The sequence below is a fragment of the Anopheles gambiae genome, chromosome 2 (genome assembly GCF_943734735.2).
Source record: "Anopheles gambiae chromosome 2, idAnoGambNW_F1_1, whole genome shotgun sequence".
NCBI classification, from domain to species: domain Eukaryota; kingdom Metazoa; phylum Arthropoda; class Insecta; order Diptera; family Culicidae; genus Anopheles; species Anopheles gambiae.
In genome coordinates this window covers 95,654,622-95,682,436 of record NC_064601.1, presented here as the reverse complement: position 1 = coordinate 95,682,436, position 27,815 = coordinate 95,654,622, and the positions used below count along the sequence as shown (strand labels likewise).

At 46.6% G+C, this 27,815-nt stretch overlaps 1 protein-coding gene across 7 annotated transcripts in view; it reads right to left on the bottom strand.

Annotated features, from left to right (window-relative positions):
• LOC1276778 (triple functional domain protein) overlaps positions 1-27,815 on the bottom strand; it is a 67,987-nt gene that overhangs the window by 9,061 nt on the left and 31,111 nt on the right. For all 7 annotated transcript variants that reach the window (XM_061651603.1, XM_061651606.1, XM_061651608.1 and 4 more), the window contains exons 7-8: positions 14,412-14,670; positions 8,903-8,978 (exon numbers count right to left, since the gene is read on the bottom strand). In XM_061651603.1, the coding sequence (XP_061507587.1) occupies positions 8,903-8,978; positions 14,412-14,670 (335 nt within the window). The remainder of the gene's footprint in view (positions 1-8,902; positions 8,979-14,411; positions 14,671-27,815) is intronic.

The following is a 27,815-nucleotide window of genomic DNA, read 5'->3' as shown; positions in this document are numbered from 1 at the left end:
GGAAGTACCCACACTACCAAGCAGTGGCAGTAACTCTCCTGTATCGAGAACCCCTTTTATTCCCACCGCACGATAATGTGCCACCAACGTGTGTGTTTATGCCAATGTATCGTACCTTCGGAAAGCAAAAAAACACCGTCACAAAACTGCAAAACTGAAAATGCAACACCCCCCTGGCCGCTTACCTGAAGCACACATTCCCTCCACCGGCACATATTTTATCTTTGTACTGATAAAGCAGCGTCATTTTCACTGCTGCACCACCCCACATGATGGGGGAGAGAGGGGCCGTCGTTTTGTGTATCGATATCACTACGTCACGCGCAGCAGTAGTAGCTGCAGCCACAAACAAGCAAAAACGAATCAACTAGATACACTCTAACCACAACACAATTTCGATTAGACACAATTCCGGTTAGAAAACTGAGCAATCACTGAGTTAGTTTATTTCTTGTTGGTCTCTTGTTGGTCACTGGAAAAGAATGTGTTGCGACACGATCTGTCGTCTGTTCGGTAGGGTATATACGACGGACTACTCCCCCAACTCCAGATTTCACAATATTCGGCGTAGTTTTTCCAAGGACATCATCACAAAAAGTAAACACCGTTCGCCCTCTCCGTCACATTCACTGCGTGTGTGTCACCTTTTTTGGCGCTGTTAGTGACGATCGAGAAAGGTGGAAAGAAGATGTTTCTTTGCCCACCCTTCGAGGCAGACACAATCACAAATCTGTGTTGCCGGGTGTGATGGTGATGATAACCCTCCACTCGTTATCGCTCGCTTTGTGCACTCTGCCGAGAAGGGTTTTAGTTTGTTTGCCGGTGAAAACACACACTGGCCACTACGAATTAGTTGTACACACAATGGCAACTATAGGACATTCGCAGGCTTTAAAAGATCCTTTTAAAAACTCTGACGAAATTCCTGAAGAACTTTAAGGACTTAAGGACACATTAAGACGCACTGAAACACCCTCTAAATCCACTTCCACTCGCTAACTCGCTTGTTCTAGCTGCCTCTAGAGACTACCGTACACAACAACCCGTGCATCTGTTCGCATCCATTGCCAAACCGTGACTGTGCCAGCCAGCAGCCGGCCAGTCCAGAGACAGTCCTACACCCCCCACGAGACAATCTTCAAACACGATCGGTTCACACGATCGCCACTCTAACATACGGCGGCGGGAGACGGTGTAGAACATCGACACTCATTCCCGCTCGGTGTCTTGTTTCCTAAGTGCAACAACTGAGAAAGCCGAAGCGCCGTGTGGGTGATCGTGTGTGTGCGGCGAGATCGCATTAACAGCGCGCAACAACAAAAAAATAAATAGTCCCAGCAAGGGGGCAGAGTGCTTCCTTGAACATGAATCTGAATGCCAGCCAAGACGGTGGGAAGAGGGAAAAACGTTCTCTCTCTTCGTTGTTGCCGCTGAATATTCGCTACAGAAATAAGCAATCCTACTACAGATCCTGTTTGTTCTGGTGCACTCGCACTGCTGTGCGTCATTGGGCCGAGACACAAGGTGGGAAAGAGGGGGGGGGGGAGCAAAGCTGTCTTTATAATAATTTGCTATGCATTGCAAACCAAAGCTGTCCCTTATTATTCAGCTCTTGATACGATCAATTAGTCTCTGGTGTGAAAAGGAAAACAGGAAAAAACGCCCAAAATAAAAACATTGAATATTAACTTCTAATAACATCCTCCTCCTTTTCTCATCTGGCGTCATTACCATCATCATTGAACGCAGTTAATCTCAGTGTGTCACACCCCGCACTGTTTGCACGGTACATTTACAATGCAAATTAGAGCAGCGCGCTGCTCGGTAAATATCGCTAGCGCCAAAGAGCCGACGAGGAAAGAGCCTTCTCTATCTCTCTCTCCTCCTCCTCTCTGCCTTTTTATAGAAATATCACCGCCGAGCAAAGTAAAATGAGAGGAAAATTAATGTGCGATTTTTCACACCGTACACCTTTCCCATTTCCCGCTCTGCTAACGGAACCCCCTGTCACTCGTAGGTATTTTTTTACTGCCTCTTGTTGTTCGATTAGCATTTCCTTATCCGGTTCGGTACCCGGGGGTCGATCGGAAACATTGGCCGGGTGGGCACAAATCACACTAAGGGGACCGGGTAATTACCCACGAGCCGGTGACGCCTTTGCTGGCTTGGTGGTGGTGGTTTCGTCCCTTCTTCAAGGTGGTTTTGACAAATGGAGGCGCCCAGCCCAAGGATCGGGACGGAATACAACCAATCATTGTACCGGTTGTTGTTTCCTAAGGCCACAGCAACAAAGCAGCTAATCGGGAAGCGGATATAAACAACGGAGGAACTGGGTAGAAGATAATTTAGCCCGGAAAATGCGATGTTCGGTTCGCTTTCTCCGAAGCTTCGATTTCGCATCGAACTCCCAATCTCAGGGCTGGGCGGGTGGCGTGTTTTGACAAATGGTTCTCAAGAAACACTATCTTTCGTTCTCCAATCGAACAATAGCATCGCAGCAGGGTTCGGAAATGACTTTTGCACGCTTCTTGCAGTGAGAAAACGTGGCACCGCCGAAGATGCCTCCGGAAAAACCGGAAAATTGAATGGTAATAATTAGTTGGCAGGGAAAATAGCCCGCCCCATTGTGCTATATTTATAAGGCCAGCAGCAAGATAATTGAACCGGAATTTGTATGCAAACAAAATACAGTGCGTGTCATAAATTTATGATCGTGTTTTTTTTTGTAATTTACTTAAAATAATTAAAAATCAAATTTCTTTGTAATTTTCTTCTACTTATTAAAGCGAAAGATGAAATGTACAGGGGTTCCGAGTCAATTTCCAATGAAAACACAATTTTTGATTGCGCAACAATTGTAATAAATAACATAACATTAATATTTCTTAAATATGATTTTCAACACATCCCAAGTTCGATTGAGTGTGACAGTTTTTGTTGATGTGTTGAAAATTATATATAAAAACTGAAATTTTATTGCGATGCCAAAACAATATGCGATAAATGTAGAAAAGCATCTTGCAGGCGGTGAAAATCAACGTGCACATTCGAAAGTGACCTGGTAAACCCCGTATTTTCAACAACTAGTTTTTGATAATCCAAATGCTCCGTCGAATCGAACATTTTCTGCCCATTTCCAGAGTTTTACAAGTCACTTTCGAATGTGAACATCATTATTCGCCGCCTTCAATTTGTTTTTCAACAGCTGTCGAAAGGTTAAACAATTGCATCATAATAAATTTTCAATTCTTACACATAATTTTCAACACATCACAAAGAACTGTCAAACTCAACCAAGCTTGAGACGTGTTGAAAATCATGTGGAAGAACGAAAACCTAATTGTGATGCAAATACAACATTTGACAGCTGTTGAAAACCATTTCGCGACGCAATGAAACATGTTGTAGACATTGGCACTTGACTCGGAAAACCCTGTATTTCAGCTTCAGTTTCTTCGTTTGCTAACCCCTATCTCGTACAAGATGAGCACATCCTGCGCCCTCTATTCGCTTCTCAGACTCTCACAGGTCCCCGTTCCCTTGTTGTGCCCGTGTACCATCCTCATTGTTGGCGTGCATCATCACACATGCACAACCTGAGGGCATGCGTCACCACTTGTGTGCGTTCTAACGGCAATGACGAAGAAAAGTACTACAACCTCATCCCCCTGCGTATTTGCATCTTTGAAGCGATTGTTCGTGTATGTACACGCGGGAGAAAAAAAAAACAAGACCGATTTGGTGCATCGATCCTCCCACTCTCGTTGGATGGGGTTAACCCCTTTCTCACCCTGCCGCCAGCGTGCACGAGTTGAATGAAGCTATAATTAGGTGCACCCTTGATACGTCAAGGCGTGGATACGAGATGAGATGGAGCAATGATGCCAACAACCCACAACGATTTCACGTGAATTTCGTCTACGAGCGTGGCGCTTCACCGCTAGAATATTATTACTCACAACGATGCCCCGCACGCATACGGTTCATCCTCTTGCGGGGTCGGCTTTTCCAGGTAACCTATACCATTGGTTTAGGGGTACCAAGACAGCAGAGATGGCGGAGAGAGAGAGAGCAAGCACAGGAAAGTATCATCACCGCGAACCGTGATGCCGAGATACGTTGCCATACTGCAGCAACATACTGCAGTCTTGCTGGGTGGGATATAAAGGACACAACATCCTACCCTACTCGCCGCAACTGAACAATTGCAAAACGATGTGAGTTGTGTCTTCGCAAGCAAATGCTGCGTACACATTACACACCGTCGTATGACTGGCGGCAATGGAAAAATAGCATTACTCATGTGGCACGGCAACCCCCCTCCCTGCCATTGCAGTATAAAGAGCAGAGTGCACACCTAGAAACGAAAACAAAAAAGATTACTCCTGAATTCCTGGCCCATGTCCGACAAGCGAGAGAGTCCAACGCTTGTGTGACAGAGAGCAGGGTAATCGGACCGGACCAGGGCCAAAACCCACCCAAAGGGATGGATGATGAAGTGGAAAATTGCTGATTTATTACACACCACTACACCACCCACTGGTGATGGTGGTGGTGGGCAGGTTGTCCCCAAAAGGAGCGGGGATTAACACGTCGGTCCCACGGCGATGGAGTTCTTAGTTATTTTTACCTATCCTACCATCCTTGTTTTGGGGTTTGTTTTTTTTCTGTTCTCCCTGATGTCTTCCAACTGATGCGCACTGTCCAAGAGCTTATCTTATGAATTTTGCAAACCCAAAGGTGGGTGGGAAGAAGCGAGGACCCACTCCTTCACCCACTCTCCGGCTAACGATATTGCAACCGTATTTTGCAAAGTATGGCTTCATTCAACAGCACAACACAAAACTACCAGCAATCACAGCAAATTTTACACAGGCAAAAGGTCACGGGTTATACATACAGACACACACGTACGTACACAAAAAAAAGGTACACAAGGCCCGTCCACTCGTAATGAATGAAAAACACCGAGTGCAAATGAGAATCGCATTTGGGGTTTGTTTAGATTTAGAACAGCCTACGGGCCTGGGGAACTCTGGTTGTGCACAAAACTTACCCGCTGCTCGTGCTCTTAACTTTCACCTTTTAGCTTTTAGGAGCGAAGGGGAGTACGCGTAGGCCGGTCGTCAATGGCATTTATAAATTTTAATTATCATTCTGCCGTTGGAACGCTCCGTCCCACTGGGCTGCTATACCCAAACAGGCACACAAAACTGTTTGAAAAGGCAAAGTGGGAAGTGTGCTTTGAGGAGGGATGAATTAAACACAACCGAGAGAAGAGAGCAAATTTTAACCTTCAGTGTTGTATTACGGCCAAACGGAGGTCCTACAAAAAAGGGATCTTTCATTCCAAAACCATACACTGCTGGCCGGTGGAGCTGTAGTAGTAGTAGTAGTAGTTCCACCCAAACTGCCCAACGAAAGGGTTAACCATTTCTACTTAACCGAATTGCTCTCGAGAGTGTGTACGCCCCGAAAGTTGCTGGTCGTCGTCCTGTCCGGTCCGCACTGGGTTGGGATTTGGGCGGAGGTGGAGATGGTTTTATTAAATTTTAACCTAACCCGAAAAAGCTCCCCCATGCATTCTTCATCTCTTTGTAGCATTTCAAAGTAACCATTTCGGTTTTATTTCTACTGCAAACAACCACACACACACAAAAACGGTCTTCAACCTGCACAACACTTTGTTGTACCAACTCTTTCGAGGATAATCTTCCTCCATCAGCATCGCCATCATCATCATCACCATCAACAGAAATGTCTGCATCACACCACCAACCTGCTTGCTTTGAATCACAACCGAAAGCGCCTAAATGTTTCCCATGTGTCTTCTTCTCTCGCACAAAGTGCTCATTGCTCATTTGTGCACTTAACCGGGTGCTCGAAGCAATATAAACCGAGACTCAAGCACACACCAGCAGCAGCAGCAGCAATAAGCCTGATTTCCTCACCACCCGTTCGGAGTAACAGTTACAGCAACAACACACACACACACCAGAGCGCACCGGTATGATTTCCGATTGGTGTTTCCGGATGCTTTGGAGCCGGAGCAATTGTTGGGATATTTCACTCCTCCCCCCTTAGGGGCAATAGCTAACAGCGCTGCACGAGCACGGCTTCTCCTAGAACAAGCAAGTGGCAAGTTATTAAGGCTCAGATTTGCCTCAAGCTGTGCTGGCGGTGATGATTTGCAAGGGAAGAGCGCGGCAATGCCTACGGGATGATCCACATACGCTGGCCGGTAAAGATCGCTTTAAGGACACGCCATTGTAATCCCATCGGACCAGTACCGGGAATGTAGGTACGTCGCGCCTGCCAGACAACGTGTGTGAGAAGGTGGCTTCACGCCTTACTCATCCTTTTCGACTTTCGTCACATTTTTATGACACTCTTAACGTTTAGCTCGAATCAACAGTCCTTTGGCACGGGGAATTATGTGACTTTTTCTCCCCCCCGGTTATGATGTGAAGACGGCGCAATATGGTAGCTGTTTACACACAGACGCACACTTTCACGCCATCATTACAACGAAACACTTCCCTTTCGTTTACGTTCCAGTACCTGCTTATGGCGTGATGTATGTGACCAACACCCCACCAGGACAGATGCCCGCTGTCTCTGCCACTCTGCTCTGTGTTTGTTCGCAAGGATATAAAACACCCCATCCACCAGGCAAAACCTACACCTCCCTTCATTAAGCATTGGACCGACACACACACACACACACTCGGTCATGGTCGGTGCTAGGCAAACACACGCGCGGAGGACCCACCGGTAGAATGACGACGTTCTTGACCGTTTGTCATAAATAAGGACCATCGCAATGGTACTCCAGCCGCCTGTCTATGTGTCCGAGCGACCACCGAGCGATGCTCATTCATTTCCAAAAAGGACACTCTAGAGCCTCCTACTATTCCGATCGTGTGTTTGTGTTTGTGTGTGTGTATGTGTGGGAACACACCGCACTGATGCATCAATATTCTGGCAGCGTTTTATCGACCGGTTTCTCTTCGTATGGCGCACCACACCTTCACGGCTGTGTGTGAAGCGGATGAAGTATACATGAGACATCCCGGGACATCCCGAGTGCAGGCGCGAGCCATTCCGTCGGCAACCATTAATTTTCATCACGCACCAACAGGCCCCCACCGGAGCGGGGTGGGGAGAGAGAGAGAGAGAGAGAAAGAGAGAAAAGGGCGGCATTTACGGTGAGACATCTCACACGGCTTTATTGTCACGCGTTTTGGGCTTGATTTTTACCCGGGAAGCACACAAAGAAATAAACGAAATGGATACGAGGAGGCGATATGAATTTGTGCAGGATTACTGAACGCAAATAAATGCCATTTGTCCTGGCGACTCCTGGTCCTGGAGAGAGCAGCAATTTATCACGGATGGGGGGAGTCGAAGAGTTTGACACATTGGAGGGTTTTTGCATTGAAGGGTGATGGAAATAAATCCTTCAACTAAAAATGCTTCGATGACCTGCAGATTTGGGGTTTTCTTGAGGAGGTGTCTTACCAGCAGTCAAAAAATGTTTATATTAGAGTATGCTCTTAGCTCTTATGTGGTCTTGGTGGCAAATTGTGATTCTGTTTTGACCACTGAAGGATTGCAGTAGTACCCGGAACCTAATGTTTGAGATGTCTTGCTAGGACGTACCTGTCCAGATCCAATTTAAGGGTTTTACATTCATAACCTCACTCTGTGCCGAAAAGGATTCTTCTTCTTGTTCAGAATGCTTGGTGGATGCTTTTATCAGGAAGCTCTTGTATAATGCTCAGACACATACGATTACAGCACACCCCTTTCACAGTCCACAGACATCATATTCAAGATATGTTTCACCACTTGACAAGATGCATCAGCCTCCCAGTTCACGGCCACGGCATGCCGACTGTACATCATACTCTTGTAAGTATTCTTCATCAATAGCACACAGAACTTTGGACTGGCCAAGAGTAGTAGGGTCTGGGGTCTTCTCCAGACAAGCATACCCTAAAAGTACCAGACATTACTACCAGATTAAACCACGAAATTTTTTACAATTTCGCCATTTGCAATGACCAAACCAAAGTAAGGGACATTTTGTTCCCTTCCCCCAACAAGTGTACTCCAATCTGACGCCCCTTTCCTTTCCAAGCGGTTGCTTTTCAGCATTCCAATTCCACTACCATCGGTAGTGTGTTTGTGTGCAAAACCAACGCAAACAATCAATGAAGTCTCATGGTGGCTTCGTCGTCCACTGCAACCATAGCATAGCATGTTTAAAAAGGAGGTAAAAAGAACCTGCCAAGAAGCAGGTCCGAGACGCAATTCGCTAAGGCTCGAGCACCAACACGGAAGGGGCGCTTCGTACGGCACCATGCCCCAAAACATCTAACTTCCTTCAAACGTGGCGCGCGTGTTGTGTGACATCCGGTGTGTGTGGTGTGTACGCGAATCGCGCTTTGTGGCCAAAAGCTGATAACGGATGCAAAGTAAACACATACACACACACACAGTCCGGAGAGTCCGGTCGTCAAACACAACGTGTCCGCGCTGCCATCATCCTCAAGCTCGTGTAAACATCGCCATGTGTGACCAAAGGGAAGGGAGGTTTGAACCATCAGCAGGGGACAATCGATTCAATTTTACTCCTCCCTACGAAACAGCACGCGCACGTCTGTGTCTATAAACCGCGAGGTACCAGGGTAGACGCCGTATACGGTCACGCTTATGGGAAAGTAGTAAGTTTAGCCTCTCCTCCACACGACCTCACCTCAGAGTGGATGCGGAGTTGGAACACAAAAAAACAGGGACGACTCCATCCCCAACACAAAGAAGACTTTGATGAAAAGCAAACTAATACACACACACACACACACACATAGAAGGGGTGGTGGTGCATGTTTTCACTTACCCGCTGAAGCCTTTCCGTTTGTTGACGGGCGACGTATGCTGGTTCGGTAGTATGCAATCACTTTCCTGTGGGACTTCTGGAATGAGAGGAAATGGAAAAAACAACGTAAGCGAGAATGAGAGATCGGAAACGATACTCTGTCAGCTTCAGTTTATGTGTGTATGTATGGTGAAGGGTGGCGATTGGGAAGGATAAATCGCTTCACAAAACTTATATAGTGGCAAAGTTTTCCAATCGTATTGCGTATGGGGATTTTTTGAAGATGCTTTCGAGTGTTTGCGATTTGAATGTGAGTCGGATTGCCGATATGAAAGCTACTAAATAACTGGGTCAATGAGCAACAGGGTGGTTGTTGAAGCTATGCACCACCAGAGCCATCAACAGGCACCAGCATCATCACTAGAGAGCAAGTAGTTTCAAATATGCAATGAAATGGCAGTTATTCTTCACTTGCAGACGCTTGCCAAAAGCACGCCACAAAGCATAATAAAACTACATCAATTTTCTTCTTATTTAGTTTCTTCCCTTTTCCATCGCCTTTTGCTGATTCATTTAGTGCCCGTTACCAATGAAGACATTGGTACAGTTTCCCTTGCGAGAGAAAACAGCACCAGCAGCACGACGCGCAGAAATGCATAAGCGCGCCGCTGCTGTCGGCCTTACGCCAATCCGATATTGTCCCGATTTGATGACGGCTCTATTTTTAAAAAAGTCATTAAAAATTATTGCCTTTCGCAACGCAGCCAAGAACCCAGCCTGGATTCATCTCTTCTCCCTTGTCCGCCTACTAAACGCTCCGAGAGAGACAGGCAAGAAGCCTTGATGGTCATCTGCCAATATAAACGAATGGTGCTGTGCTGGTGCAGTTGCATTTTGCATCACAGTTTTGCAGGGATGCCCTCAATTGACACTCCCGCTCCACCACTCCTTTCCACCATTCGAAATTATTACAGAACGAGGAGGGAGAATTGGGGGAACCCATCGGTCCCCGGTCGGTGTCGGTCTCGTTTGAAATCAAATGCAATTTATCATTTCCCATTTCCAGCGAAGAGGAAACGGCCGCGAATCTACCTCCCCATCCATTTTCTGTCCACTTCCATGCCTTTCCATTGGAAAACGCATATGTTCCTTCCAGTCTCCCTCCAGGCCCCAATTCTCCAGAGCATCTTCTACTGGCAGAGTGACAAAGCAGTCGCGCGACAAACGACTACGACCCTTCTATTCCCTCGTAAACCAAAGAGGAATGGAGTTGGTGCCTCCAGCTGGGATGGACGTACGAGAGAGGTTGAGAGGTTTGGGTTACACATCGGTGCATCATTTGCGTACTTCCAACAGATGCTGCGTTGTCCAGCGGGGATTAATGCTTCCACAGACCGACCAGATTGAAGCTCCTCGGCGCATGGTGACCTTGCTGTGATCAATTGCTGTGTATAATAGCTACTGACACCTATTCTAGTGGGAGAGACATGCTAGAAAGAGTGTGTATAGACATGCACCACACCACACTCCCACGAATGCACCATATGGGTAATACTGGCCGAGGAGGATGCTGCTCGGTACGAAGAAATATATGCGGCGGTCAGTTCCATTTATGGAGCAGATTTAATTTAGAATGACTATTTTAGGATCTAAATATGCTCGGCTCGTGTACAATGGAACGAATGTGCCAGGCAGCAATGGCACGGCATTGAGGCACCTTGAGCCGGGGAGGCCACACGCTTATGTATGCAGATCCGCACACGTAACAAGTGCCGCACGAATACAAAATATAATTAAATCAAATGCATTCTAACAGACTGAAAGGATAATATTTGCAAGAAAAGATATCTGCAGTAGAACAACTATGACATTGAAATATCGTAGTTAAGCATGGTTTATACCAACGAGGTTATCCGTTGTGCCGTCGCCCGTAATGCTATCACTAACCAATTTGCCGCTCTACCAAACAGAGAACCGTTTGAAGATTTACAACCCAAAACGGAAAAGCCATGAAAGTCATGGATAGAAAAGAAAAAAACGTAACTCTCTGTTTCGTTTTAACAGTACAACCTCAAGGGCAGACACCGAGTGGTTGTTGGGATAGGAACAGCAGGGTTGTGCTGAGGATCTATTCGACTGAAATAATTAGCATTAGCACAACTGACCTAGTTAACACGGCGGAGGGCAGGAAGATGCGCGCGCGCGCTTGCTCACTCCTGTGCTTGAGTTTTATAAAGAACCAAAGGAAGCTACGAGATGCTATCCCAGGCAGAGATATCGATATCGTACATCCCTCCTCCTCTCAGTGTCCAGCTACTTCTACACACACACACACTGATGGCTGCGTGCTTCGTACATGCAGGATCAGTCAATTGTGGGCCCGATTTTCAAACCCGATTAGGATCAGGTGCCTTGTCACACGATCGACTCGGATAAAGATGAGTGAGTTTGTGAAAAAGCCGGGCACATCAAAGGGAACCGACCGGCGACCATATACAAACGCCTACAAAGGCCCTTAAAGCCGAGCATCAGGCATACTCCCAGGGCTTCTCCTGGTTGTTATCCGTGTGTCCTTCATCGGAGGGCGATGTTGTTTCTTTTTTGTCTTTTTGCACGCTACAAATGACGCCACAGCGGCACACGTTCCCCCCGTGTCGTTGTTCTATAAATGACGCATCATAATGCGAGCATAGAACATACACACATATACGCACGGACGCACGCACGCAAAAATGGACAACTTATTTTTGGAGCACACTCAGCGAGATCTTGGACCGGCGGAGAGTTGAACGCGGTTTTGCACGCGACCCACCCAATTTGCTGTTTTTATTTAACCCCTTCCCAGCTAGGCCAATCTTCTCGGGTGCGGGTGTGGAGCAGAACGCGGGACGATGCCAAATCTCTGTGTTACATGGGTCCCGGTTCCGTCCCGGTTGGATTGAATGTTTGTGTACGGTATTTGTAGATGACCGTGTCTTGGGACACGCATTGAGAAATAACTCCGTGCACAGAAGTCAAACTTTCGATGAGTTATTCCATATTTTTGTTGAATTCTTAACACTGGAGATGTTGAGGGACGGAATTCTTGACGTAGATACAAGTCTATTTTAACAAACCGCACAAACTTCAATTATATTAGCTCAATCTATGTAGGAACTAACCAATAACCTATTTCAGCTTAAACTTCTAAATCATTTCATCTTCTTTATCTATATCTCCAGGTCGATGAAGTCATACACGCTGTCACATAATAAAATTACAGGCTCATTACAGACGCTCCCCACTTAGATTAGATTTGAACCTAAGACAACCTAGGCTATAATAAGGCCGCGTATTCTTAGCACCTATAAGGTCTCGCATAATAATAGACGCTCGTTGATGAATTATCCACCACACAACGTGTCTCATCGCCCATTTCCGTATGAATGCGATGCATTGTAGCGTAGAGGCATCTCTCATCTAATCGAAATTACACCAACGATCCCTCACATCGCTTTATCCCGCCATTTACGCGGCCGCTTTGAAGCACCGGCCGGAGTTCAAGGGTGTGCGACACGATTCATTGCTAGAAGAACATGGCGCCAAACGACGCAAAGTAATGGGGCGGCTTTCATAAAACCAACAAACCCCAATTAGAAGTGTTTCTGCGCATTTCCTCGCTCGAATAGCGCGATATACCGTGTGCAATCGTTTGCAGTCTCTCTAACATTCTAAACATTTCAATCTATAAGACCAAAATAAAAAACTCGCCGACAGCTTACACCAACAACAACCTTTAGTTCAGATTGATCGTCTACTGTTCGGCCGAATACGGCATACGTAACCTCCGAGCAATTAAGCACCCGGGCCGATGGGGCCCGCAGGCGCATTGCCATTCCTGGTGACGTTTTCTGTGCAAAGTGCGGAGAGTTCCATTGCTTTGGTGCGTCGGTGTGTAGCGGCAGACAAAACAGACGCGAATGGTTGTACGCTGCTGCAGCAGCGCTCCAAAAGAAGCTCGCGCCACCCCGAGGGCAATTGCAAATTGGCATGTAATCTCGTTAAATGACTCGCAACACACTGCCGCGGCGACGCGGCCCGATGGTCACTGGGTGAGGCGCCGTTCCAAATGCTGCTTCACTTCCGAGGACAAATCTAAAACGTTTGCAGCTGGGAAGAAGCAATCTATCAATGCTCCCCCCTGGGGAGGTCGCTTAGGGCACACTGTGCTGGTTGCATTTGAAGATGAATGCCAGGGGAAGGGGGGATTGGCCTTTGCTTGTGCAGTCAATTTAATTAATAAAACAACGACAACATTCAATCAAAGCAAGACTCAATCAAATAATTGCTTCAAAGACATATCGTCTCGCGACATTCCTCATGTGACGTCAGTATTCCATAAATACACACGACGGATGGGGAAAAAACATAGAAAAGCATTCTAAGCGCACCAAAGGGACAAAAATAATAAAAAAAAACCACACCCCGAATACTGAGCGTCATTTGTATCCATTTCCCGTGCGGTTGCGGAAAATTGTTTATTTTGATAGCGCTTTATTGCCTCCAAAAAAAGAGCTTTCCTCCAAATCGACACTCTCCCGTACAACATTTCGGGAGAGATACGTGTGTTAATTCAATTAACGGGCCAAAGCGTCCGTTCGAACGATCCCCGGTAGCTAACCTTTAACCCCGGAACGATTCAAACACGCCAATTGGTCGTTCGGCGCTCAGGCATCGTTAAATAAACACGCTCATAGCCCCACCACGTTGGTATATTTATGGACTACTGTGCGGAAGAAAGTGAAAATTGTGGCCAAAGATCCGCCAAAGCAGCGTGAAAAAGTGAAACCACCAACATCATCGGCAAAAGCGTCGGTCGGCGTCGTGGTCATCAATCTTAACGTGAGGTCTGTGGTGCAAGATGTTGATTCAACCGCAAGCGTCATTCATTGCACAGCAGCAGACCACTACAGTAGCTCCCACACACAGAAACACTCGAGCTGTTCAGGAGCTGTATAAAAGGAGTCAATTTCCGGTCGATGTGGCGCTTCATCTCACGCACTATTGCTGCTGCTACTGCTGCCGTGTGTGTTTGTCCTCCCGCGGGATAATACCGGTGGGCGGCGAGAAAAAGGACACCGAAGAACACCAACACACACACAGCGTGCCTTGTGGCGACGAACCAACGAAACGGAGTAGGAGGAGAAGGATTCGATTGCACCGGAATCGACCGTAATGAAATTGTGTGCGTGAGAGCGGTAAACGTGGCCGCAAAACCATTAAGCCATTACCGGCCAACCCCGTTCGGGTATCGTGACCAATTAATCGAAAGCTTCACTTCCGGAACCAGGCCCACCCCCCGATGCTCATTCACACGATGGGCGGGAAAATGAGTACCGAGAGCGACCACAAAACGTGACCCGGAGAGAACGCAGGAGTCACACGATGGACGGGATTCTCCATCGTCAGGATCGGGAACTTCTCCGGTGCTGTGTGACGCGGTGTCTGTGTGTGTGTGTGTGTGTCTGTGTGGAAATGATACCAAACTTACCTCCCAGGGTGTCCGTGTCGCGCTGTTTATTGTTCAATTTGCTGTGGGAGGAGGGCAGCGGCTTCAGGACGGTCACCGGCACCAGCCCTTCCTGGCTGTCGGACGCGTTGATCGACAGACGCACCAGGCAGTAGTCGGGCGCGCCCGAACAGTTCATGTCGACGATTTCGACCTGCTGACCTTTGCTGACGCTCAGCTCGGACGTGCCCGGGGCTGCCGTATGGTCCGCTATGACCCATGTCATCTCCGCTAATCCGCCCTGTAGAGAGAAAAACAGAGGAAAAGAAATTACGTTAGCAGTTATCCGAACATGGGTTGCTGGAAAAGAGAGCTTGTGCTTGGGGTAGAGAATGTAATGACGATAAGAGTAGTAGTGTGTACCAGCACTCGGCCGGTCGGTAATACGGTGGTTTCCCCTCTACTGCTGTGCAGGAGTAGGAGGGCGCCGATTGCGCCCGAGCTGGGAAAGACATTACAACGAAATAATCGATTGCCTTTGTTTGACCATTGCTATCGATTATCGGGCTAGCGAGAAGGCGCGCGCGTGTAAATTATGCGAGCATTGCCTTGGCCGGATATAGCGTTCAGGTATTGGTCGACAAATGGGACAGGCAAAATGGGGACAGGCAAAATGGGGACAGTGATTTTGAAGTCTAGAACACAGAAATCGCCTGAAGCGATAGTTTTCATGGGAAAGGTAAACTGGATCAATTGTAATGAAGGATTTTAGACAAGTCAGTCAGAAATTATTGACGTTAGGATCTCCTTTATCCATGTTCCGTAATCTATTTGGATCCAATAAATGATCTTTAGTTACCATTTAGAAGAGACAATCGATAGTTCTAGCCATAAACGTCTAGAATTTTTATAGAAGTATCATCTCAGAGGATCTGAAGCATCTTCATCCAAGTCTTGTAAGTCTTAAGAAAACAGATAGCAAAACAAAATCTAAAGATCTGATTGACGTGGAAGTTGTATATGATAAGGTAACGAAGATGTTCTTTGTTTAAGCTGAAAACTGAAGAAGATTTGAATTATCTATGGCTTGTAGTTACTTCAACGCAACGTCGATAGATGATGCTAAGAAGTTACGGTAGGTATACTATCAGCAGTTCCTACAACCAGACCAGAACTTCTTCTTCTTTGGCTCAACAACCGATGTCGGTCAAGGCCTGCCTGTACCCACTTGTGGGCTTGGCTTCCTAATTGATTCCCTAATTGAGTGACTAATTGATTCCCCCCCATAGCAGGATAGTCAGTCCTACGTATGGTGGCGCGGTCTATTTGGGGATTGAACCCATGACGGGCATGTTGTTAAGTCGTACGAGTTGACGACTGTACTACGAGACCCCCGATACTTACTATCTCTCGATGTATCTGAAGGTCTAAAGTCATACATACTGAAAAACGCCCAGACCAGAACTACATTGAGGTAATCTACCTAACTTTCTGTGCAGTTTGGGATGGAATATGTATGCGCACTAGCGCACAACCACATCACATAAACTGTTTTGAGTCATAGATCCTGTTCATCTTGAGCGCATGAAGATGGGTTTATTTGGTAATAGATAGGTCATGTGCTTATATAGCAAAAAGTTCTGAAATAAACTCTCTTCCATACGGATATTATAAGCTTGCCCAATGCCCTCCTAACGGTCTCCAACGAACGAATAGCACTGTTCAACAAGGTTCACAGAATTATCGGTCGATTAAAATAGCATCGATTTTGCTCACTCCACACAGCGGAAGTACACCAGGTAGGCACAACAACCTGATCCACATCCATGGTTATAATTGCTAGGAAACCCTCGAAACTCGCCTCCACTTAATTGTGCGTTAGTAGTAGTAGTAGTAATAGTAGTTCCCTCCTTCCTTGAAAAGCCTCCGGAAATAAATGTGATACCGCGGGTCGTGCGACGCACGGTTGCTCCGGTTGCGCCGTACGCCAAAAGTAATTTATCATATTCATAGCTTTGTCAACATGGGAGCACAAGACGGCAGAGCATACAGATGGTGTCCAATACCCGCCCGCAAGCTGTCAAAATTCAAGACTGTCAAGATATTGGGAGTGGATAATAATCTATTGACATAGGTCATAGGACAAGCGGCACAGGCAAAGGGGGCACAGTACCAGTATACGGGGCAGAGAGCAACATTAAGCTAGGTCCAAACGAATAACGCTATTAATGGTTGCCCTTTTAAAACACACACAAACAGACAAAAACATCCTTTCGTGCGTGGGATGGCCATTCCGGGAGCCGATCGTTACAGTTGGTCGTACAACAGCGTAAATGATTCGCTTCCGTGCCTGATCGATAAAAAAGCGAGTGCTTTTCATGTTTATCAATGAAGTGATCCTTATTCAGGGAAGTACTAGCACACACACAAACGTGGTAAAAATGAATGTTTATTTTAGGCTTCTCGTCTAATGCGATTAAACATCGATTGCCAGTGCCGTTTGACGCAATTATAACTTCTCCTTATTATGACCGTCGCCAGGACACCGGGCACCCTCTCCCCATCGAACAAACAGTGTGTGGGAGAGTAAAGCTCATGTTTCCAGTGGTGCCTTACCGCCAGTGGATCCTGGAACCATTAACAAACAAGTGTATTTTGCCGGAGGTTGGGGGGGGGGGGGGCGTGAGGGTCAACCGAACCGACGAACAAATAAACGAGAACCCATCACCATACGGTAGAACTACCACCAATCAACAAAAGGCTGATGATGTATGGTAAATAATGACAGCGTGGGCGATGTCACTCCTGCACAAATAAACACACATGGGAGGAAGTGGATACGTGCCCCCAATTTAATTTCTTTAAAAGCGGTTTAATTCCACTTTTTTTTTCTTTTCACTGTAAACATTGGCATTGGTACAACAGCAAACCCGGTTTGCATTGCCAATTCCCACAAATAATGGGGTTCGCTGATATGCATTTCCAGTAGCACCAGCAATCATTCATTTATGATGTTCGACGTCCCATGTACGCGGTTTTTACGGCATCGATTGACGACAACCCGGTGCTGTGGTGGCATCGTTACCGACTCCCAAGCATTGCCAAAGAGCCGCACAAACGATTTTGCTCCTAATCCAATCAAAATATTGCACAATGCAGAAGCAAATCGTCCATGAATTTCCAGTGCAATGAAGCGAAAATATTTAGCTTTATTAATTAAGCCAGCACGGTGAGACCACTGGTACAACAGCAAACGTGTGGGTACGTGTAAATGTAATCCTATTAGCTGGATGTAATTCCAGCATTAAACCATAATCGGCACTAAGTAGGACTAAAACCAGCGTTTGGAACGTTGCTAAATACGTAGCAAGCACTGTCAACGGACACAACACAGTTGTGCCAGAGGTACGTGAAGCGATTGCCAACAGTTCAGCGTACACTTAGCACTGTGTTCCCGTCCTTGCTTCCAACCAAACCATTTGTGCGTTCTTTCCGGCAGTTTCTAACGTTTTTCGAGAAAGAAAAAAAGACACAAACACACGCGCGCACACACACAAAAATCCTATGCCTGCAGGTCCTAAACGTAAGCAATGTGTGTACGGCAGATATGTGGAATGTTCTCCGCACAGCTCAGTCGAGAAGAATGCTGTTGCTTCTTATCCCATAAGCACGAGAAAAGTTGGCCAAGAAGATGATGGAGCACACATGGGAGCGAGACCAGAGACGGCAATGCACAATAATATCACACACATCATCCACACACACACATGTTTTGCACATACAACCGCCCTCCCCCTCGTTGAGAGCGACCCCATTAGAACTCAACCCATCCTCGGGGAATACACACACATACACACGCAACCCACCTGTGCTTTTCCTTCCCCATCTCCAAACCGACAGGGAAGCGGAAGCGCACCAAATTGAAGCATAAGGCGACACACCCTGCCACACACACACACACACACACACACATCTGGTTGCATCCTCAAGGTAAGAGGTACACATGTATGCATAACGGCGGCGAAGCTCGTTTGATCAACTAACCAATCTCTTCTTCGTCCTCGTGGCTGGAGGGCAACGACAACAACAACAACAAAATGGATGGAAAGTATTACACAGCCGCATCGTCGCAACGGCATGCCCCACCACCGTGTCAAGATGGAAGAATCTGCGCGATTCTGAGGCAAAATGTGGCAAATCATGTACGTAAGCGGGTCAGGCAGCAACATTTGAAGCAAATTAGTGAGGAGATTGTATCCTGGTTTATACACACACACATACAGAGACTGAGCTAAAGAAATTGTACACAAACAGCCAAAAGACTTTGTAAGATCCGTGTATCGTAATAGCTACACAGTAAAGTTCCTCTCCAGGACATTTGCAACTCAATCACGCTTTTTGACAGATGTCACCGTGTGCGTGTGTGTGTGTTGGACGCATTTCCTTTACATACGAGAGGTTGTGTTGCCTCTGTCACGGCGACCAAAAGTTGTCCAAAGTAAGGAAGGTACGGCAAATGGGTAGAGTTTGCAATCTTTCCTCAATTACCGATTCGATTCTTCAGAAGTTACCCAATATGCTTCTCACGAAAGCGACGTCAAACTTTTTCTGCAAAACGACTCCGAGAGAGTGAAACGAATTTCTTCATCGAGTTCCTTCCTTAGCCTCTGCACTCATCCCTGAGCTGCCTGGGTATTTGATTGCTTTGCATATGCAAGGAAAGTTTTGCTTTTGGCAAACGAAAAAGTGCATCTTCTCTGAATATATCGATTGGAAAACAAAAAAAACTAGGCCAACACACACCCAATAACAACCCCACTGCAATTCTGTTGCTCAACAACGCTCAACATCTCAACAGCAGCGCCAAGATGCGATAAACAATAAAGAATAATAAATCCCCATTTGCCGCGGCGTTATCGAGTTCCACCCGCCGGGGAGGTTGGTTTTGCAAAAGAAAGTGCACCCCTCGCGAGCACGGGATGAATGGGAAAAGCCCCAAACAAATTGTGTTGTGTAACTATCCTCCTCCTCATCACTGTCCCTCCCTTTTCTCATGCGCCGGTACTAATCCTCGCTATAATTGATAACGCTCTTCCGTAATCCCCCGGGCGATGCCGGATCGGTCGGTCGAAATCGTACCAGTGCCGTTCGTTCTAGTGGAGTGTATTGTTTGGTTCTTTTTTTGTTTATACATGTTCGGCAGCCCTGAGGCAGGGCTGGGAGAGCATAATGCGCGGAATGCCGCGCACTTGGCTTGGATTTATATTTGCGCACTTCCCGTTCAGACGACGACACCAACACACATCCTATCCTCACTCCCAATAATTCGCGCTTCGTTTGGGGCGTTGTGGTAGTACCGCCGCCCCATCAAATGGGATTCAATTTGCATATGCACTGTACTGTATGCATGTGTGTGTGTGTCAGTGTAGATTGCAAGCGAGTGCAAAGTTTAATCAATTGTCAACACGTTGTGCTCACGCCAAGGGCATACTCCCCCTCCGCAGCCGAATGGTGGTATGATATGGTGCTTTTCCCACCTTTTGCCTTCACAGCCGCTTACCACACACACACACACCCCTCTACAGCATAATGCAATTATTAGATGCATGTTACACGCGAGGGCAAATGCACACGGATTGGGACTCTGCCGGGAGAAGCTATATGGTGTAGAAAATATAAGAGCGATACACCAACCGGAAGGTTGATAATTTGATTGTAATAATTATCAACCACATAATAGGCGTGACGGCGGCCCACATGAGGTGGTGGGTTTAGTGCCGCCCTCTGGTGATTATGGGGGGTGCAATGACAAAATACTTAGAAGTTAAAGAGCAAACAGACACACACGTCACCGCCACCTAATCAGGTATGATTTGTTGGTTTGGGAAAGTACTGGATAACGTATCCCACTCATGGTTGGTATTCCCCGTGTTTGTATGTTGTATCCAGAACCATAAACGGTGGTACTTAAAACACGATCAACGTGTGAAACTGCGCTAAACGAGCTAAACAAAATTGTTTATTAAACAAACAGGCTGCACCTTCGCGACGACAAAATAACAAACAGCAACGGCCGCGAATCCGACATGTTAGTATGCAAATAATGAGTGTCAACAATGAGTTGCGTTACGTTCGGTAAAATTGGTTCTTCCCATGGGAGATATCTTGACCGGAAGAGTTGCGCAACATTCACACATCATTGTCACTCAGACACGACGATTTGTTGCATTCATCAGTGCTGATCGGTATCAGCTTCGGTTGTATAATAAAAGCAAGAAATAAACGCAGCCTGAGGGACGTGAGCTCGTGGTGCAGGTAACAGTGCGCGAGCCTGCTAAACAACATGTTGGAAGTTCAAATCTCTCATCGGGACTCTAGCAAGAGACGAAAAGCAAACACAAAAGTAAGACATTTTTGTGCTATGTTAGAATATAGGTGGTATTCCATGCCACAAATCGTGTAAATTGACTGACCGATCGATAGTCCATTACCCCGAAAATAAATTTGTCCACATTTGACTGTTTCGCGTTTCTTGCCAAAACTACTGTGCATGGCAGTATGGGGCAAACGAGAAAGCTCCATTTCTCTGAGATTGAATTTTAACTGACCATTCGCACGCAGAACCACTCTGCTTGGCCACACACCATTCAGAAGTAATAGCATACAGTAGTGGTAACGTACTACAAACCCCCCCCCCCCCCCCCCAAAACCCCCTCAATCCCTTTCTTACTTTTCGAAAGAATTGAAACGATCCGGGCGAATCGATCGTATGCTGCCGGGCGAGGGCGGCGTGCGACGGGACGCTGCTCTGCCGGAACCAGGGTAGCGAAATTTTTCGCCCACTCTTCTTCGTCGACCCGGTCGACGACAGTCCACCGCCCTTGGCACTGCTGCGGTCAGCCCCATCAACGTCGCCGCCTCCACCGCCCTTGTCCACATTGTTGGATGCTTTCGACATGCTGTAAATGCTTGCTGCTGCTGCTGCTGCAGTTCACCACCAACACCGCACACTAAACACTGGCTGGGACTGTACGACACACCACAACAACACGCCACTATTCTTGTTCTATCTGCTGCTGCACCGCGATGCTGCTGCTGCTACTAGTGATGGTGGTGGCTGGGCTGGTAGTTGTACTATCGCTGAGCAAGATGATGTTGACAATAGCTTCTGCCCACCGGTACACACCGAGCGCATTATAGGTGGTGCTGCTGAGCTGCGTTTTATAACTCACAACATTTCCGTGTGGCGTTTGCGTGTTTGGCGAGATGCAGAGAAGATGATAGACTGGCCCCACCACCTGCGAATGCAATTCTGCCGGATTTACAACCACTCTCGTCGGACGCTTTTTTTCTCCCTCTTTTCTTTACAAAACAACAAGCTCGTACACGGGAGCTGACAAACGTAACACGACGGTACAGTAGTAATAACATTCATTCATTGCTAGCTAAATTTTCGCTGTTTCGCAGCATAGAAAAAATACGCAATATATCTTCTTCCTTTTTTGTTTGCAGATGTTGCTCTGCTGCTGTAATGCTTTTAGCTGATTGGACGTTTGGTTCAGAACCACTTTCATCAAATCACAAACACACACACACACGAAAGCGTAGATATGCACATATGCACACTTGTAGTGAACTTTAACACTTATCACATAAATCAACAAATACTATACGGTCGGAGCGCGCGTACGGGCATCCCGGCAAGGTTATTAAAAGTGTAACTAATCCTTTTATCTCGCTTCTGGGCTACATCCTTCACACTGCTGATAGACACACAGAGACACATGGCACACAAACACACACGCACCATGAAGTTTAATTAATTACTCTTAAAAGGAATGGGAGAGCGGAGCGCTTGCGACACCTACTGTAGTTTTGGAATGCTTTTCCATTCCATTTTCCCAGCCCAAACGCCTAATAATTTAATTAATGATGACCTTGAAGAGTGGTATCACGCTCGTAGACACTTTTGGTGCTAAAAAAGGTAGGAATAAAAACACCAAAATGCGCAACCAAAATCAAAATGATTCCTTTGAGGTTTTAAAAACGCTTTCTTCCCTTTGGTCAGCAATAAGTTCAACGCTTACGATTTGTCCCATTAACTTCCCGTCGATGACCGTTTTTATTAATAATGTAAGGATAAACAAACAGAACAAAAAAAAAAGGAAGAAAAGCTAGCAAAAGGTAAGTACCGAAAGCTTCCAAAAACCAAGCGCCAGCTCCATCTCTGTCGCCGGTTTATTGTGGCGGATGGATATTTCTTTGTGACCAAAAATAAACCCGATTCGCTCACGGTTGGCTGACGACTGCGTGCGTAAAGCCAGAATGTGAAGGGCAAGGGCGAGTGAAAGAGAGTGTGAGCACAGGCAGTCAGTGAAGGGTTCTCCGGGGGTGGACATGGAGTCCGTTGATGGAGTCTCGGCATTCCGACGCCACCATACGGTACTCGGCTGTAGTTGCGGCTGCTGCTGCTGCTGTTTGGGTCAGCTCCGGAACCATTTTAAATAAAGAAGCAAAGGACACAGACACACACGCACGCACGTGGGTCGTATAGGCAAATTTTTCGTCCCCTAGAATGTTTGTCTTCATTTGTGAGAAAGGAAGGACTAAAGGTTGGTGGAAGAATTTCGGTGGCTGATTGAGCGAAAATTCCATTCCGCTCGTCCCCGGCTTCAATTGGTTACCTTTCACTGTGTGACAACATTATCATACAAGCTTTTACATGTGTTTTTAACAGCTTGTTAACATTTTGCTAATCATCCAAAAGAAAAGCACAACACATTTTAGTATGACATTCAACATGAGTTTTCGTGTATCCCCTCTCTGCTGAGAATTATTATCTCAAGAACTCACTCACTCACATTTAACAGGTGTCGTTTCTAGTTTCTTCACTAACGCTGACACTGTTTCAGTTGCAGCCCACTTGCCCACATTTTGATGAGAGGAGGGAGAGGAGGGGAGGAATGGAAAGGGGTGACACGGTTAGACAACAAAGCAAAAAAAGAAAAACGCCAACTCTCTCACGGTCAAACTGCCAAACGAAAGGCGAACACAGAAGAGTGGCCTCGCCATCATCCGACAGTTATGTAACCCGGCTGGCTAAAGAAAGAGTCAACCAAACGTTTGAGCATAACCAAGGGACAGCAGCATCCTACATACATCAAGACGAAACAAACGCGCGCACACACACACACAGCGAGAGAGACACGTACACACGTAAACCTGGGACAGGCACGCAACAGTCAAGTGCCAATCATGGAACGAAGGGGTGCGGACAGGGAAGGCGAGACGAGAAGCTCAGTGCTCGCAGTGGTGACGGATCACTTACAATCCTTCCTCAACTGGCTTCCACTTGTGTCACACACACCACAGCACGCTCCCTCCCCCCCTCATTTTACCACCGTGGGAGATTTTATTCGACAGCTCCCTGTCAACGACATTCACGTGCCATGGATGGTTGACAAGTATTCTTCTAAATCTTCCCTACATTGTCCGTTTCCTCCCTTAGTCACCACCATCACCATCATCACCAGAACCAAGAAACCAGATGTGGGTCGACCATATTGGTTTACTGACCTACACACTTCGCGTTGCTTCGCGTTTCCCCCCACATTCCCCAAGGCATTTCTTCCTTCGCCGGCAATGGTTTCTACACACACTGTGGCCGATTTCCCGGAGGATGTACTGGGGGACTACATAACACATCCCCTCCAACCGGTAGGTAATAAAATTTGAAACCATTTTAGAATCAACAATAAGTAACAATTGCAACCGGCGCACGGGCACATTGGTTTTTCTCCGCGCCGCGGGACATTTCCCGCGAGCTTCCTTGCTTCCCTGTTCGCTTCCTCCTCCATTTTTCGTTGTTTATTCGTGGTTTTATTCCTTCCTGAGTAGAAAAAAAACCCTAAAAAAACACCCAAATTTTCCACCCAATCCCCCCTACAGCCATTAACGCACGGGGGTTGTGTTTCAGGGGAAGGCGTCAGCATCTTGCACGTTTTTCTCCACACGTATGTATCGCTGCTCACTCTCTCTCTCTCTCTATCTTTATCGCTCAATTCCTCCCTCTCTTTCTTCCTCTTGTTTTCCTCCCACCGTGGTAGTCCGTTATAATCACAACAATCTAATTTATGACCAACTCAACTCAAGGGTAATGATTTCACTTTCCATCGGGGTCCCCCGCCGCCGGCAGCTGTGTGCAGGGCGGGGAATATATGTGCGAATTTTATTTCTTTTTTCTTCCCTTTGGCTTCTCCACAGTGTTTTGTGTACCAACAGAGAACCCGGAGATCAGCTTTTATGAGATTTTTAATTTTTATCTACCACCATCACACCACCACCACAGCACCGCGGTCGGGATGGACGTTCGGGAGGTCTTTTTTTTCTTCTTCTTGGAAACCGTGCACCACAACCACAGCATTTTTTTTTGCTTTTGCACAGTTCTCGCACATAAACAAGTAGCTGGGAGAGTTTCGTTTTGTGAGCTGCCTTTTTGGATCATCGTGAAAAACGAATAAATTCGCTGCATGTGTGAAACATGTTGGATAACGGTAACGGTGGTTGTAAAAGAACGGTTCTGGCAGTTTGAACTAAAGCACCTTTTAACTTCATACATAGAGTACAACCTGACGGTCTAATGATAAGACGCACCCGTGTTCCGTTGTGAACCTTTTCGTCGGTGCGGTATCAAACCCCATATCGATCAGTGCCCTGCCAATCGTATCTCACCTTATTATCAATGACTGATAACATTCAAAATGAACATTAATAAGGCAGGCAAACTTATGTGTATGAGGCAGGCGCGCAAGTCCCAAGGACGAGAAGGTCCTTTTACAAGGAAAAAAATCAATCAAATAAATCAACAATGTATGATGTGTATATGCAGCCCAAAACCCCACAACATTACCATATCATATGTTATTGGGGGACCGGTAAAAATCATTCATAATTCATTCGACACACGCAATGTTGTGCTCTTTTCAATTACAGTAACCGCACACACAACACACACATTCGAACACAAAAAAAGTGAACACACTTTCTATCGATCCTTGAATGCTGTTTGCCATTCATTAAAATGACATCCAGTCCTTTTTGGCCTGCTGTTCCACCCTTGCTCTCTGCCTTCCTCGCGCTTACCCCTTTAATAACATTGCCTACATGTAGGATGTAAGCTACATCCACGGGCAGACATAAATTGTGCGACCAGCTAGCTCTCCTCCTCTGTGCTCTAACGCAGTCAGTGGGCGATAACTTACGGTTGGGTTGGGGTGACAAATAATAAACCTTCAATGTTCGGTCAAAACTTTTCAATCAACAGCAAAAAGAGCCTCACCAACAGGAAGATGAAAAAAAAAACACCTTTAACAAGGTGTACATATGTGTGTCTGGGGGTGTTTGTTGGGAAAGGTAGAGATGGCGAATGGCAATTTTGTTGCGTGACAGCGTTTTGGCACACATTAGCGCAAAAAGGCGACTTGTTGACACTGTGCAACCTTCGGGTCAACGTGTAGCCCACCAGCCCACTCATTTTGATGGATCATAATTATTTCCCACCATGGCACCAGGATCAATGGCACACAAACACAAGCAGCAGTGGTGGTTGTGGTTGCATGTTTTTGTGTTTTTTAGCTTCATTTTAATCCATGTTTTGTCGCACGTCCCAATTTGGGCGTCTACTGATGTTTTGGAAGGGATTAGACATGCACACACAGACAGTGTACTTGGGGACACACTTTACAAGCCTTCTAAATATGGCCGCAAACACTGGAAGTTGGCTAGCGATACCTCCCATTTAAACCTATCTTTTTCTTCTGCGCCGTATTTGGCGCTTGAAATTCGAACCTTTTTTGGGGCTCGCTCTCTCACTGTCGAGGGCCGCCGTCCGTCGGTATCAAACGGGACACCTATCTGACAACAAGTTGCCTCCGGTTGTACCACCACCACACAGTATGGACCTTCCACAGTATCTCTTGCGTACCATCTGTGCAAACAAACAAGAAACTCCACTTGACGGTATGTTTCAGAGAGAGAAAGAGAGAAAGAGAAGGATAGAGAATGCAGCAAAAGACACAAACATATTCAGGGCGGCAAAGGCGGAAAACGGTAACATTTCGTCGCCTGAACCCCACACCGGGACATATTCGGGCGAACGCAACTCAGCAGGGGAGGGGTTTGGGTAGGTAGTGTGTGCGCTTGTTGCTGGTTGCGCTGTCAAAATTTGTCGCGTAGGAGTGTGTGCCGAGTATTTCGCAGATATTTTTCCACAAACTCCTCTACACGTGAGCCCCGACACATACGAAGTTTGTGTGTGAAATGTGAATGTGAACGAGAGTGAATGTGTGACCTTTTCTGGTCACCCCAGCCAAGAGGGGACACACACCACACTGTTTGCCTACTGCTGGAACCGAGACTGGGATTTTGCTTTACATGTGAATTCTATCACCTTTCAAGCATCGCCCCTTTGGTCACGCTCAGCGCACAAAAACGCATGTTTTGCCGCCTTGGAGTTGATTAAGTTTGAAAAGAGAAAAAACCCTGACTTGTCAAACAGGCAGAGCAGTACTAAGATGGATCAAGACAGATTAGGGATAAAAGGTAAAAAAAAGAGAAAAAAAGACACACACAAATACAAAATTAACCCCTACCCGAACGAAGCAAACAGCAAAAAAAAAAAATGCGGTGGTGATAAGAAATATTAAAAAAAAAGTACAAAATTATAAGAAAAAGAGAGAGTGTGTGTCAGAGAGAGAGAGAGAGAGAGAGAGAGAGCGTACACACGGGAAAACAGCCCACGAGCGAACAAAAAAGCGAGGAGAAAGATGGCTCTCGCGGTGAGCAAGCGATCAACCGGGGACAAACGCGGCGAACGATACGAACTCGCGCGCACGTGAAAATGAGAGTTAAATTACACACTGTACATGTGTGTGTGTGGAGGAGTCGGTGGTGATGGTGAAAAGCCGGGAAAATCCTGGCTCGATGGGTTGGGACCCAGAGCATTCAACGCTCAACGTCCACATACACACTCAAGTAAATGAAAATCTCGGATCTAAGTGGCAGGAACAGGCATAACACTGCAGCTTCCACTGTGTTCCACGGTGCCGTATGTTACACACCCGGTCCGAGGAAAGAAAATCACATGCCACTTGCTCTGAACAGCAAAAACAAAAAAAAGTCACATAATCACACCCTGTGGCCCCCCACTATGACACCCTTCTCTTTACACTTTTGTGTTGTGCGGCGCGCGGTTGTTCGCGGTTTGCGATAAAGTGAAATTAAATGGACACAAATATTTGCTTGCTAAAGCGAGAGGGAGAGAGAGGGAGAGAGTGATAGAGAGAACGAGAGTGCGAAAGGGCAACCCCATTTCACTTGGCTAGCAGAGTTTGGTGCGCTTCTAGCAGTAGATACACACATTTATCTTATTTCAAACGTCTCATCGCC